The 13,411-nt window shown below is 44.3% G+C and overlaps 5 protein-coding genes and 1 pseudogene across 6 annotated transcripts; 2 read left to right on the forward strand and 4 right to left on the reverse strand.

Moving 5' to 3' along the window:
- Positions 1-2,964: 2,964 nt before the first annotated feature.
- Positions 2,965-3,276, reverse strand: H4C11 (H4 clustered histone 11; the record flags this gene model as incomplete). The annotated part of the gene is made up of 1 exon (XM_079712078.1): positions 2,965-3,276. One exon carries the CDS (start codon positions 3,274-3,276, stop codon positions 2,965-2,967), a length of 312 nt encoding a protein of 103 aa, XP_079568204.1.
- Positions 3,277-5,086: 1,810 nt separating this feature from the next.
- On the reverse strand, positions 5,087-5,467 carry LOC307058565 (histone H2B type 1-C/E/F/G/I-like; the record flags this gene model as incomplete). Its single annotated transcript, XM_079712074.1, has 1 exon — positions 5,087-5,467. One exon carries the CDS (start codon positions 5,465-5,467, stop codon positions 5,087-5,089), a length of 381 nt encoding a protein of 126 aa, XP_079568200.1.
- Positions 5,468-5,778: 311 nt separating this feature from the next.
- On the forward strand, positions 5,779-6,165 carry LOC307058562 (histone H2A type 1-H; the record flags this gene model as incomplete). The annotated part of the gene is made up of 1 exon (XM_079712071.1): positions 5,779-6,165. The coding sequence occupies one exon, from the start codon at positions 5,779-5,781 to the stop codon at positions 6,163-6,165; it is 387 nt and encodes a 128-aa protein (XP_079568197.1).
- A 2,312-nt stretch (positions 6,166-8,477) lies between these two features.
- H3C10 (H3 clustered histone 10) lies at positions 8,478-8,904 on the reverse strand (the record flags this gene model as incomplete). The annotated part of the gene is made up of 1 exon (XM_079712063.1): positions 8,478-8,904. The coding sequence occupies one exon, from the start codon at positions 8,902-8,904 to the stop codon at positions 8,494-8,496; it is 411 nt and encodes a 136-aa protein (XP_079568189.1). The 3' UTR covers positions 8,478-8,493.
- Positions 8,905-10,611: 1,707 nt separating this feature from the next.
- Positions 10,612-11,004, reverse strand: LOC307058559 (histone H2A type 1; the record flags this gene model as incomplete). Its single annotated transcript, XM_079712068.1, has 1 exon — positions 10,612-11,004. The coding sequence occupies one exon, from the start codon at positions 11,002-11,004 to the stop codon at positions 10,612-10,614; it is 393 nt and encodes a 130-aa protein (XP_079568194.1).
- Positions 11,005-11,311: 307 nt separating this feature from the next.
- Positions 11,312-11,682, forward strand: LOC307058567 (histone H2B type 1-C/E/F/G/I-like; annotated as a pseudogene). The gene has a single exon. The product of its transcript is annotated as a histone H2B type 1-C/E/F/G/I-like (transcript).
- Positions 11,683-13,411: the final 1,729 nt, after the last annotated feature.

Below are 13,411 nucleotides of genomic sequence, written 5' to 3' on the forward strand. Positions count from 1 at the left end.
TCCCTAGTAAAAAGAGACTTTTTTTTTCCTTGCTGTATCACCAGTGCCAAGTACAATGCCTGAAGCACAGCAGTCATTAGTAATATTAATGAATAAATGAATTAATTAACTAACATTCCTGATGCTATCGACGGAGAGCTTTACTGTATACTCACTAAGTTAGAGTCCTGAACAAGCAATGAAACTGTGTTAAGTAATACATGCTGATTCTCAGGGTATTTAGTCACGATACTTTTTTCTATTTGTTAAGGTTTTATTGTAGACTATGTTGTGCTTTTTGTTTTTTGGTCTGCATTGGGTCTTTGTCGCTGCGCGTGGGGTTTCTTCAGTTGTGGCAAGCGGGGGAGCGGGGGCTACTCTCTGTTGTAGTACGTGGGCCTCCCATTGCGGCGCCTCCTGTTGTGGAATATGGGTTCCAGGCGCGTGGGCCTCAGTAGTTGCAGCATGCGGGTTCAGCAGTTGCAGCACGTGGGCCCTAGAGTGTGCGGGCTTCAGTAGTTGTGGTGCACGGGCTCAGCGGTTGTGGCTCTCGGGCTCCAGATTGCAGGGTCAGCAGCTGTGGCACACGGGCTTTGCCACTCTCCAGTATGTGGGATCCTCCCCGACCAGGGATGGAACTCATGTCCCCTGCATTGGCAGGCAGGTCACCAACTACTGCGCTACCAGGGAACTCCTATGGTTTCTTTTCTAAGGGTAGTTTTCCCAGTACAGCTGGAAAGGAAAGCCAAGAAGTTGTCCATGGTTTCTGATGTCTTGATTCTATAACCGCTGAACCTAGCAGATATTTATAGCAAGAACTTTTTATGCAACAAACTTTAATCCATTAACCACAGATAAAATAAGCCCATGAATTTTGAACTAAATCCTCTCTTGGGAGAAAGGTAAGGACTTGAATTCCTGGACAGGCCCTCTCATTGCAACAAAGGATGATTGATCCTTTGTCCCTTAATTTGGGTCTGAGCTTTGGGTCTGAGAGTTCCACAGCCTTTGAGAGCATTCTCTTAAAGTTGAAATTGATGAAAAGATGGTATTAAAACACTGAGATTTCCCCTTAGATTTGAAAAGGCCTGTGGGACCAGTAGAAGTGGGAAGTGCTAATGAGTTGTATTTGAGGTGACCCAATCCTACAGATTCTGATTAACTGGTCTAGGGAAAGACCAGTTATTATTTAAACAAACAACTTTTTCATAGTAATTCTTATGTGCCTTCACATAAGAGACAGATCTTTTGTCCACATGATGTCTGGGTTTCTCTTTGGCAGTTAAATTCTACGGCTATTCAGAAAAATGAGATGAGGTTGATAGAAAGTGAGAAAGAGAAATACAAATATCACAGCAAACCTATCCAGTTATGCTGTGATCATCCTCAGAAGGCTAAGGAAGGCTCCTCCTGCCTTTTATTTACCACCCAGAATGTGAGTACAAACTAACAGGTGTGACACTGTAGGAATAATCAAGATAATATCTCCAAGTGCAAAAACTGGTTCAGAAAACATATTGACTTTAGGGTATTTCCCATGGCCCCATAACAGACTAGAGAATCTCAGCTGGAATGTGGTTGTGCTGCAGTTAGGGATGAGGCATAACTGAGTAATAACTGCTTCACTTTGCACTTACTATTTGTCAGGCACTGGTACTTAAGCACTTTTCATTTATCAACTCATTAATCCTCAAAACAGTCCTTTGAGCGAGGTATCAATATCATTATCACACAATTGTATAAATGGAGAAACTAAGGCCCAGAAAAGATGTGTAACTTAACCCGTTCTCACCACAAGAGAATGGTGGTATAGGTTTAATCCCAAGCCATCTGCTTCTAATGATTATGCTTAAACGTTTCACCATCTTGCATCCCTGTGGTAGTAAAGTCACAAACAGGACATATACATCTCCTAAAATATTTATTTTTATCTTTTACATCCTAAACAGAGATTATTTTTTATGTCCAAAATATATGTGGGTCTGCTTAGCGGTGCCAAATCGGACGATTTTTCACCAGTTGAAAACAAGTACATTTTTCATTAACATGCTTACATTAGTGACAAAAGAATTAAGAAAAATATGTCTAAATAAAACATGTGCTCTCCATACGTGGACCAGGAATTTTGTACTTTTGCTTTATCTGAATCCATTACTATAACTGTCCCTCCCCAGTTCTTGTCACCAGTGACATTCACCATTTCACCAAATACATAAATTAAGACTTAATGAGCACTAATTATGAGCCTCGCCTTTTAAAATCAACCAAAAAACCCTTTACTCACTTGACTCTATGAGTGGACTAATTTAAGTTTAAAATGTTCTCCGTATCCTTTGTGGTAAATAAGTGATCCTGACTATCCCTCCAGGCACATAGAACATGCCTGCGAGCTTGATTTGACAAGATAGTTATTACCTTTAGAGGGGCAGAGATGTCACTAACTAACCTTAAAGACGAATTCTTTTTCTATAAAACACTTTCCCAGTTTGGGATCTGAATACACTTTTTCCAAGTTACACTGCCAGACTCCAGATTGTGTGTGACTTCTTGCCAGTGGTACAGTGTATTAACTGATACAAAGTTACCCCACTTTTAATAGGTGGTTAAACTATAAAAATTACTTTGTAAAAGAAAAAGTTACATAGTAGCGAACGTAGGCATCTGCAAGAACTTTCCTCACTACCTCCTTTAGCAAACTACACAACTAAATAAAGACCCCGTACCAATTCAGCGTGAATATATCCTTAGGTAAAGAATTGACTGGATAGCGGTCCTGACGACCCCTGCTGTACCTAGGCAGGATTGGGAACACACGCGTCCCAGAGTAAGCACAAAACAATTTCGCAGGCCAAAGTACAATAATTAAATACTTTTTTAACATCTCTAAGCAATGAAAAAATAAGAGAATCACAGCTCTTTACAAGCGAAAAGTAGGAAGCCCTGAAAAGGGCCTTTTGTTAACGGAACAGACACAAAACCGAACAATCAGCCGCCAAAGCCATAAAGGGTGCGTCCCTGGCGCTTGAGCGCGTAGACCACGTCCATGGCGGTGACGGTCTTGCGCTTGGCGTGCTCAGTGTAAGTGACAGCGTCCCGAATCACGTTCTCCAGGAACACCTTCAGCACCCCGCGAGTCTCCTCGTAGATGAGGCCAGATATACGCTTCACGCCACCACGCCGGGCCAAACGCCGAATAGCGGGCTTGGTGATGCCCTGGATGTTATCGCGCAGCACCTTGCGGTGGCGCTTGGCGCCCCCTTTTCCGAGACCCTTCCCACCTTTCCCACGACCCGACATGAGGACCACTTAAGAAGCTCAACAAAGCTTAGCTTCCAAGGCGCGCAGATGCAAGCTTTTCTAGTCCGTTGGCGGACCGAACTGAGAACCTGAAGGCGGGAAGTCCCTCCCTAAGGGGGGAGGGGAATTTGACCCAAAAAAAAGGAAAAGAGGCCTTCTCTGTTCCTTTGTACTGTTTCACGCTGTGGTAACTTTTTTGTTACCATGTTTTAAGGCTTTAACAATTGCTTTTGAATGCGAACGCAAAACATTAGTGTTGTGGAAAAGGGCAAAACTTTATCTCACCACTCAGAGATCACTGCTGGTAGCTAATTTGGTATTTTGTTGAATAGATAAAAGCCCATATTCTTTCAAAGAAAATGTATGCAATGCTGCATATGCCCTTTTAAAACCTCTTTACACTGATGTATTTAACTCAATTTCCGTTGAGTTTTTAATAACAAGTTATTAATGTCTGCTTATTATTCCTTCCCATGAATTCTCCATAGCACAGTTTTAAACAATTCTCTAGCAATTCCTTAATCAGCCAGATTTTTAAAATACTTCTTTTCTCCACAAATGAAATGCGTTTAACATCACACTTGGAGCTATTACTAAAATTCTATTGTGTTCTATATACTATGGTTTCCAAAATCTATTTGTTACGTTCAGAATTAATTTGGGGATAGATGTGTTTTTTTGTCTTTGGTTGATCAAGTGGTCAGCAAGCAAGATTTATGGATTTATTTGCCAGTGATAAAGTACCCTCTTTAATTTCTGTAATGTACTGGGGACACTAGTTCTTCCTATTGTGTTTCCATTAAACTGTGTTAAACATTGTAACTTGTTTCAAGAAAAAAGAAAACGCCTTTGGGTTTTTCGGAGGCACCAGGCTTTCCTGCCAACATAGGAAAGGTATAATCATTTCAAAGACAACTGAAGAGGTGAAGGAAAAAATTTTAAATTTCCAATTCTTTTCTCTTACAAGAGAAAGGACTCAGGTTTATTTTTCAAACTGCTCTTGTTTATTCCATGACTAAAAGCCATCTAATCCCTTTAACAATGCTTATCATTTTACAGTTACGTATGGGAGGTGGTGGAGCAAGGTGGGGTACTCATTGAAAGGAGAGGGAACTAGGTGAGAAACTAGAAAATGGAACAATCTACATTATGCTGTCTCATAACTCTTAAGTCATCAAGTCCTGTCAGCACTCGATCTTAAAATTACCCTAGCTTCCAACTATTAAGGTTGAGATTTTAATAATGCATAAGGTTGTGGGCCCGTTGCAGCTTAGGGAGGAAGCACTCAGACACGCTGGCTGCGAATTCGGCCTCCTTGTCAACTAATACCTTCGACTTCTGAATCCTCCTTGGATTCCTTACTTCAATTTCATAGGCAGTAAGTAGCTAGCTAAGTAGCTTATTGGATAGGACCCAGAAACTAGGTAGCTTATCGGGATAGGATCGAGACAAGATTAAAGAAAACCCCAGGAGTTATTGCGATGCTCTGGCTACTTGCAGTGCAATGAGTTATCTTCAAATACTTCTGCAAACCGAAGGATACATGCCTTATTATTTCTTCACTAAGTACACGAAATCTATTTGTGATAGTGAAAGGTAACTAACGAACATGCAAAAATGTATGAGAATCAAGGCTCCCCAAAAAACGTACAAACTTTTAATCTAAAGCTATACCTACACATTCAAGAAAACATGAAACATTTCAAAACAGACCTAACAACGGACAAGCCCTTTTTCGGAAAGTGTAGGTGGCTCTGAAAAGAGCCATTGGGTGTGAGAAAGTCTGATCAATCGCTCTGCCATCAGTGACTCACTTGGAGCTGGTGTACTTGGTGACAGCCTTGGTGCCCTCAGACACGGCGTGCTTGGCCAGCTCGCCGGGCAGCAGCAGGCGTACGGCCGTCTGGATCTCCCTGGAGGTGATGGTCGAGCGCTTGTTGTAATGCGCCAAGCGCGACGCCTCGCCCGCGATGCGCTCGAAAATGTCGTTAACGAACGAATTCATGATGCCCATGGCTTTAGACGAGATACCAGTGTCCGGGTGGACCTGCTTCAGCACCTTGTACACGTACACCGAGTAGCTTTCCTTGCGGCTGCGCTTGCGCTTTTTACCATCTTTTTTCTGGGCCTTGGTCACCGCCTTCTTGGAGCCCTTCTTCGCGGCAGGAGCGGACTTGGCAGGCTCAGGCATGGCGAAGAACTGCGATACAAAGTATAAACGAAGGATCAGGAAAACAACAGGTACCTCTTTAATAACAAGGCTTTATGCAAATGAGGTGCGGTAAAGGTTTCTAGTGATTGGTGATTCTTCTCCAGTGAAGTCATAGCTCAGTTTTGCCCAATCAAGGTAGGCATCCTGCATAGTCGCGTTTCCATTGGCCTAAATGAAAGTAAAATGTTAGCCAATCGTACAGCTTCCTTTTCGCGCCTAGCAGGGCCTATAAAATATGCGTTTTTAAGTTTCTGCTTGTTATCTTTGATAGCGGTGGTTGACCCCGAATCATGTCCGGGCGAGGCAAACAAGGCGGCAAGGCTCGCGCCAAGGCTAAGACTCGGTCTTCGCGGGCCGGCCTCCAGTTTCCCGTGGGCCGAGTGCACCGCCTGCTCCGCAAGGGCAACTACGCCGAGCGGGTCGGGGCCGGCGCGCCGGTGTACCTGGCGGCGGTGCTGGAGTACCTGACGGCCGAGATCCTGGAGCTGGCGGGCAACGCGGCCCGCGACAACAAGAAGACGCGCATCATCCCGCGCCACCTGCAGCTGGCCATCCGCAACGATGAGGAGCTCAACAAGCTGCTGGGTAAAGTCACCATCGCTCAGGGCGGCGTCCTGCCCAACATCCAGGCCGTGTTGCTGCCCAAGAAGACTGAGAGCCACCATAAAGCCAAGTAGGGATCAAGTTTGGAAGCAACAAAAGGCTCTTTTCAGAGCCACTTCTATCATCATAAAAAAGGTGACACGACTTGGTACATTTTAAATTTGTTCTGTGAAGTACAGGACTGATACTCTCCAGTTAGGCTTCAGTCCTAGGGTATCCTCATCTCTCCTGTTACACATTTCTGAGTTGCTATTTAGGAGTCGTCAACAAAGTTGACATTTGTGTTAGACTAATTTCAAAGTCACTGAAGCTACAAGGTTATTGACATAGCTATCGAGGTCCATATGTGGGAGTTAGGCAAGTGGCATAAGTGAGTTTTTATGAAGCCAAAACATCTGTTGGAGGGGCCCTGAAGTGTTTTTTTGTGAATGATACACAAACTCATTCGGGGTGTCAGTAGAAAGATAGTAAATCCTGCATCTTAAAAAATTTGCTTTTAAAGAGTTGTTTTAAAACGCTTACGATACCAGTCGTTATTTAGGCTGGGAAAACTAAGTAGATATACAAATAGAACAATCCAAGCTTAACTGTAACAACGATGGTGCTGGATGCTATTGATTCCAAGAGCACTAATGATTAAGACTTACAGTTTGAAAAAAAAAGATGAATTCTTCTGAAAAAACCAAAGGCCATTTTCAGAATAATGAAGTAAAAGATTCTGCTATGTTCGTATTTCTGATCAGGCATAGCAAGGTCCTTTAATTCTTTGCCTTAGTAAAGATTCGGAACATGTATGCCACTTGGCAGTTTTGCCATTTCAAGAAATGCAGGCACAAAGGAAATTTCTTCTGTTTCCTCTTTTATTAAATTCTAATGCACTTGTTTTCAACAAATATCACACACTTGGGTACCATGCATTAAGGATACAATGTTAATGAGACGCCGCCGGTCCTAAAGAAAATCTAATGGGGAGAAACATAAGTAAATAAAGAACAATGTAGCAAGATAAGTAAGCTCAGAATATAAGGGGAGCATAGAGGAGTAAGATCTGTGAGAAGTAACACTTGGTCTGAGGGTTAAAGGAAGTCGGGAAATAGAGGAAAGTGTAGGGATTCCAGCAGAAAATGAGCGTCACCAAATTCATGGCTTGTGGTATGTGCAGGCAAATGACAAAAAGTTCGATACTGGCAAATAAGGCAGAGTGGTCACAAGAGAGGAAGAGCCAGAGGGATCTCTAGGCCAGTCCTTTGGTTGCAAATGCCTTATATATACTAATGACTACCAAATCTTTATGTCCATCTCAGACTTATCTCAAGTTCAGACATACACATACATCTACTTTCTGATATTCTTGTAGATCTCCGGGAAATTCAAAATGTATATCCCAGACTGAACATCAGTCATCATCACTACTTTCCCAGTGAATCTTATCTTAGTACTTGGCATCACCATCTTACCCATTAGCATGAGCCAAAATGGTCTGGTGTCTGAGTATTCATTTTTGTGAGCCATTACTATAGCAAAACTCCATGTTCCTTGTATGGAATGATGAAATTATGTTGAAATCCCAGAAAAGCTTAGGCAGAACGAAAACTGACTACCGGAATTCAGCACATAGAGAGTTTAGAGACATGGAATATTTGTATCCACATAATTAGAAATGTACACATAACTAGGACTGCTCATTTCCCCTGAATAAATCTTCAAATAATGAGAACTGAAAGATTACTTGGGGAAGCAATATACTGACTGCATATATCCAGGGGAGGGTGCCCTATCCAGCCAGCAGAAAGGGCCATCTCTGTTGTGGGCCCCTCTTGACTTAATATCTCAGTTCCCCAAGCCAGAAGGGAAGGCCCTGTTTACTCAAGAATACCAATCTGATTAGAAATTGGCCTTAGATGTGCCCGGGGCGGGGGTGGGGGACGACTGCTTCCCATCAAATCTTTTTTCCCATAGGAAGGCTGATTCCTGGGAGGGGACACTCAATTACTTTTTGCTTAAGGTGTTAATCCAAGTAGAAAGCATTAGATCACTTTAACTTGGTAAAATATTAGCATCACCCTAAATCCCATGTAGAAATCATAGGTCCTACATTTCACAAGCCCCCTCAGAAAAGGAATGGGCATGATGACATCTGACAGTCTAATCGTAGCAGTAGTGTGTTTTCTAACTAAAAGAGAAATTAGGAATGTAAGGAAGATCTAATCACTTGTTTTACTAAGTTGGGAGATGGAAATAACACAAAACACCTAGTACTTAGAAAATCACAATGTATAAAGTTAACCTGTCTCCCACAAGCAAAGCTAATATCAGTAATTAGCAGGGAAACAGTCCTTTTTCAGTGTGCATGCGGGCGGCTCTGAAAAGAGCCTTTTGGGGTGGATGGGAGACCTTCAGGCTCACGCCCTCTCCCCGCGGATGCGGCGGGCAAGCTGGATGTCCTTGGGCATGATGGTGACGCGCTTGGCGTGGATGGCACACAGGTTGGTATCCTCGAAGAGCCCCACCAGGTAAGCCTCACACGCCTCCTGCAGCGCCATCACGGCCGAGCTCTGGAAGCGCAGGTCGGTCTTGAAGTCCTGCGCGATCTCGCGCACCAACCGCTGAAACGGGAGCTTGCGGATCAGCAGCTCCGTGGACTTCTGGTAGCGGCGGATCTCGCGCAGGGCCACCGTGCCGGGCCGGTAGCGGTGCGGTTTCTTCACACCGCCCGTGGCCGGCGCGCTCTTCCGGGCCGCCTTGGTGGCCAGCTGTTTGCGCGGCGCCTTGCCACCAGTGGACTTGCGGGCAGTCTGCTTAGTGCGAGCCATGGCTAGATGGTTCAGCTAGCACAAAGGCGACGCCTAGCCACCTATTTATAGCGAGAGTCACAAGCTGATTGGACAAAAGGAGACCAGGACTATCCAACCGGTAACCGGACTGGTTAGTACTCGAAAATATTATTTGTTGTTCTCCCAATCCTCCGATATCGTCAGTTATCTGTGACCTCAATTTTTTTTCATTTTTCCTGTAAAGTTGTTTGCTCTGTAACAGCAATTTCCATAGAAATAAATACAAGCTACATAAGAATCAGAAACTTTTCTAGCAACATTAGAACAAAATAAAAACAGAAGAAATTATTTTTAATAGTATTCTGTTTAACCCCAGATATCTAAAATATTCATTTCAACATGTAATCAATATAATTGTTAGATATTTCACATTTTTTAATTTTGAACTGTTTGAAATACAGTGTGTATATTACGTGTCCACTACTTTGTTCAAACTAGCCACATATCCAGTGATCAGTGGCCACAATTGGTTAATAGCAGCGCTGTACCATCACCCCTCAGCTTTCCTTCAAACACGAATTTTAAGAACTTTTAAATTTTTTTCAGTAAGTACAATCTGATTTGCATGTGAGGAATTAAAGGGTTAATAACTTCATAGGGAAACTCATCCTTACATGAACTTCTTTTCATTGTTAGTTAATATAAAACAATTCCATTGCAGCACGACAACAAGAAGACAACAAGAAGGAATTACATTTTAGGAATGTAATTCCTTTGTTTTTAAAGAATCTAATTCCCCACCAGTAACCTATGTTTACCGCAAGCTACACACCCCTTGAGTTTGCATCTACATCCAATAATTCCTTAGCAACTGGCAGAACCTTAGGAGAGCCTCCTTGCCTGGCGTCTGATACATCTGATCCTCCCCCTCCCCCCAGGGCCTAGAAATTACCAAGGCAAGCTTTTTTTTTTTTAAGGAAAAAATGATCTAATCCCATCAGTACAGGGTCTTTTAACAATAAAAAGACTAAGAAAACGGCATTTAAAAACTAGAACTTGGCATTTTTATCCCGAAACGAATGATCATCGACTTATATAGACACCTGTTTGTATGGATGTGTGCAAGGGAGCTTGGAAAATACTTGAGAACCCAATAATAAACAATGAGTATAATCGCCAGGCACCTCAGCTAACTTTTCCAATAAGAAGCCTGAGTATTTAAATTTTCCTTAATCAGCAATGTAAAAGGTAATGTACACTGATGTGAAATTAGGTCTTTCTCAGAAGTCTTACGGCTCCAAAAACGGCATTTGACCTAAGATACAGGTTTGGTTTGATCCCTGAATACTCAGATGTCTAGAACCCAGAAAACAAAAATTTCTTAAAACTGCCACAAAAAGGCACATTGACCTTCCACCAGAAGTTTGTGCTTTCCAGAGGTTCATGATGGGTAGATGTGAAGGTACAATACTTAAGAATGACTCACTCCACATAACCCCTCAAATCTGCCAATGCTGATGAATCAAAATTTATAGGTTATTTCACACTTTAACATGGAGTGGAAATCAGTTCCTAACACGTTTTGAGGTTGGTATAATTCACCGATAATGGTCCTTCCTAAGTATTATCTAGAGTATAAGCTTTATAAACCTAGTGCTCAGTTCTTCCCAGAAAACTGTAGGTGGCTCTGAAAAGAGCCTTTGGTTTGATTGAGAAACTTGAGCTGCATTAAACTAATCCAGACTTCTATTTGCCTTTGGCCTTGTGGTGGCTCTCAGTCTTCTTGGGCAGCAGCACAGCCTGGATGTTGGGCAGGACCCCACCCTGCGCAATGGTGACTTTACCCAGCAGCTTGTTGAGCTCCTCGTCATTGCGGATGGCCAGCTGCAAGTGGCGCGGGATGATACGCGTCTTCTTGTTGTCGCGGGCCGCGTTGCCCGCCAGCTCCAGGATCTCGGCCGTCAGGTACTCCAGCACCGCCGCCAGGTACACCGGCGCGCCGGCCCCGACCCGCTCGGCGTAGTTGCCCTTGCGGAGCAGGCGGTGCACTCGGCCCACGGGAAACTGGAGGCCGGCCCGCGAAGACCGAGTCTTAGCCTTGGCGCGAGCCTTGCCGCCTTGTTTGCCTCGCCCGGACATGGTTCGGGATCAACCACCGCTATCAAAGATAACAAGCAGAAACTTAAAAACGCATATTTTATAGGCCCTGCTAGGCGCGAAAAGGAAGCTGTACGATTGGCTAACATTTTACTTTCATTTAGGCCAATGGAAACGCGACTATGCAGAATGCCTACCTTGACTGGTCAAAATGCGCTATGACGTCACTGGAGAAAATCACCAATCACCAGAAACTTTTATCCCACCTCATTTGCATAAGCCCTTGTTGTTAGAGAAGTGCCTTTTACTTTCCTGGTCTTTTGTTTCATTTTGATTGTAGTATTTCAGCATGCTTGAGCCTGCCAAGTCCTCTCCTGCCCCGAAGAAGGGCTCCAAAAAGGCGGTGACTAAGGCACAGAAGGATGGCAAGAAGCGCAAATGCCGCCGCAAGGAGAGCTACTCCGTGAACGTGTACAGGGTGCTGAAGCAGGTCCATCCGGACACTGGCATGTCGTCCAAGGCCGTGGGCATCATGAATTCGTTCGCTAACGACATCTTCGAGCGCATCACGGGCGAGGCGTCGCGCCTGGCGCATTGCGCTCGACCATCAGCTCCAGGGAGATCCAGACGGCCGTTCGCCTGCTGCTGCCTGGAGAGCTGGCCAAGCACGCCGTGTCTGAGGGTACCAAGGCTGTCACCAAGTATACCAGCTCCAAGTAAATGTGTTTATAGGCGTTGCCAAACCCAAAGGCTCTTTTCAGAGCTACTTAACACTTCTCAAGAGAGAGCTGGGGCACCTTGCCTGTCATTTCCGTGCGGGGAGGTGGAGGTGGCGGGGAGAGAGGAGGAGGAGGTGTCTTTGCTGAATTGGGGTAATATTTGAAGAGGTGACGTTTAACCCAAATTTGGTGTTAATCTGACAAATGTTCAGACAAGTAAGTGCATTTTTGCGAGCACTTCTGGTGTCAACACTACGTTTTTTGATTCATCTAGCCCGTCTCTCCAGGTTTTGACTGGACAGACAGTACCTGAAAACCTCGAGAACAACAATGACAACGCCAGGGAAATCCAGGACGTCACAGTTAGGAAGCCCCAGATTAAAATGTTTACAGTTTAGCACATTCTATAAGTGCGCCTGGGAGCCTGTAAGCATTGTGAATGGAAGCCATTTTTACGTGTACAGGAACTCCAGAACCATTCACTGCATAGCCCTTTTTCTCGTATCACTTTGCAGCAGACCACGATGCCGTACACTAGTGCAGGAACTAAGGAGCAAGACTTCAGCTACAATATGTGATCTGAACAGTTAACTCCTTAAAAGAAAAGATAGGTACCCCTGAAAAGAGCTTTTACAATTGAAAACAGCAATACAAGATACAATGCAGTCAGCCGCCAAAGCCATAGTGGGTGTGTCCCTGGAGCTTGAGAGAACAAAGTCTACAGCAGTGATCGTCTTGCGCTTGGCACGCTGGGTGTAGGTTATGGGGTCATGGTCACATTTCATAGCAAGACCTTCAGCAGCCCGCGGGTCTCTGTAGACGAGACCGGAGATGCACTTGACTCCACCGCTGCAGGCCAGGCGCCGGATGGCGGGCCTGGTGATACCCTGGATGTTGGCACACACGGCCTTACCGTGGCTCTTAGCACCACCATTAACCCTAGCCCCTCCCCGCCTTGCCGCGGCCTTGCCATGTTGAGAGTACAGATACACCGAAATTCTAAAGTCAACAGTGGAAAAAAGGTGTACTCAAGGCGGGGGTGGGGTGGGGGGGGCAGCCGTTTATTTGACTTCTTCGGACCAAATTGAAAGCTAGAGAAACTCGAGAGGGAAAGACTCGCATTTCTCGTTCCGCCCCCTTCCTTGTTCCAAACAAAGGCGGAGGAGGAAGTACCCTCTTCTCCCGAAGTAGCTGAGCTCATCTTGGATAAGGTGAGGCCTAAGGTGCGGTGCCCTTGGAGGGGAGAAAAGGTGCTGTGGACACAGAGATGTATTTTAGGTACGAAAAAGAGATTAACCAGAGAATGCGGAATGTGCTGGATGGCCTAGGGGCAGGGATGGATGGAGGCTCTTTTTAATTGTGCCCGTTTTAAGCACTTTGAATTTTGAATCATATGTACACATTGTCCATAAATAAACAAACAAAACACACGTAAGGTAATAAATGCTTCAGTAGAGTTGTGCATGGAAAGTCCAAGGAGCACAGAGTAAATAATATTGCCAATAGAGGAGGGTGGTGTACAAAACAGCATTCTGGGCACTTGAAGTAAGAAAGTGGATATCACATTCAAGACATCGGAAATGGTTAGTGGGACTAAAGTCTACAGGAGTGGGCTTCTCAAAACGATGACAGGATTTCAGTATAAAACCACTAGGTATGGACCATGAAACGTTTATCAGATAAGATTCTGAAATATTCACGATTCAAGATGCCAATTTAGCGTTGTATGG

This window comes from Hyperoodon ampullatus (genome assembly GCF_949752795.1).
Source record: "Hyperoodon ampullatus genome assembly, chromosome: 10".
In the NCBI taxonomy this organism is placed as follows: Eukaryota; Metazoa; Chordata; class Mammalia; order Artiodactyla; family Ziphiidae; genus Hyperoodon; species Hyperoodon ampullatus.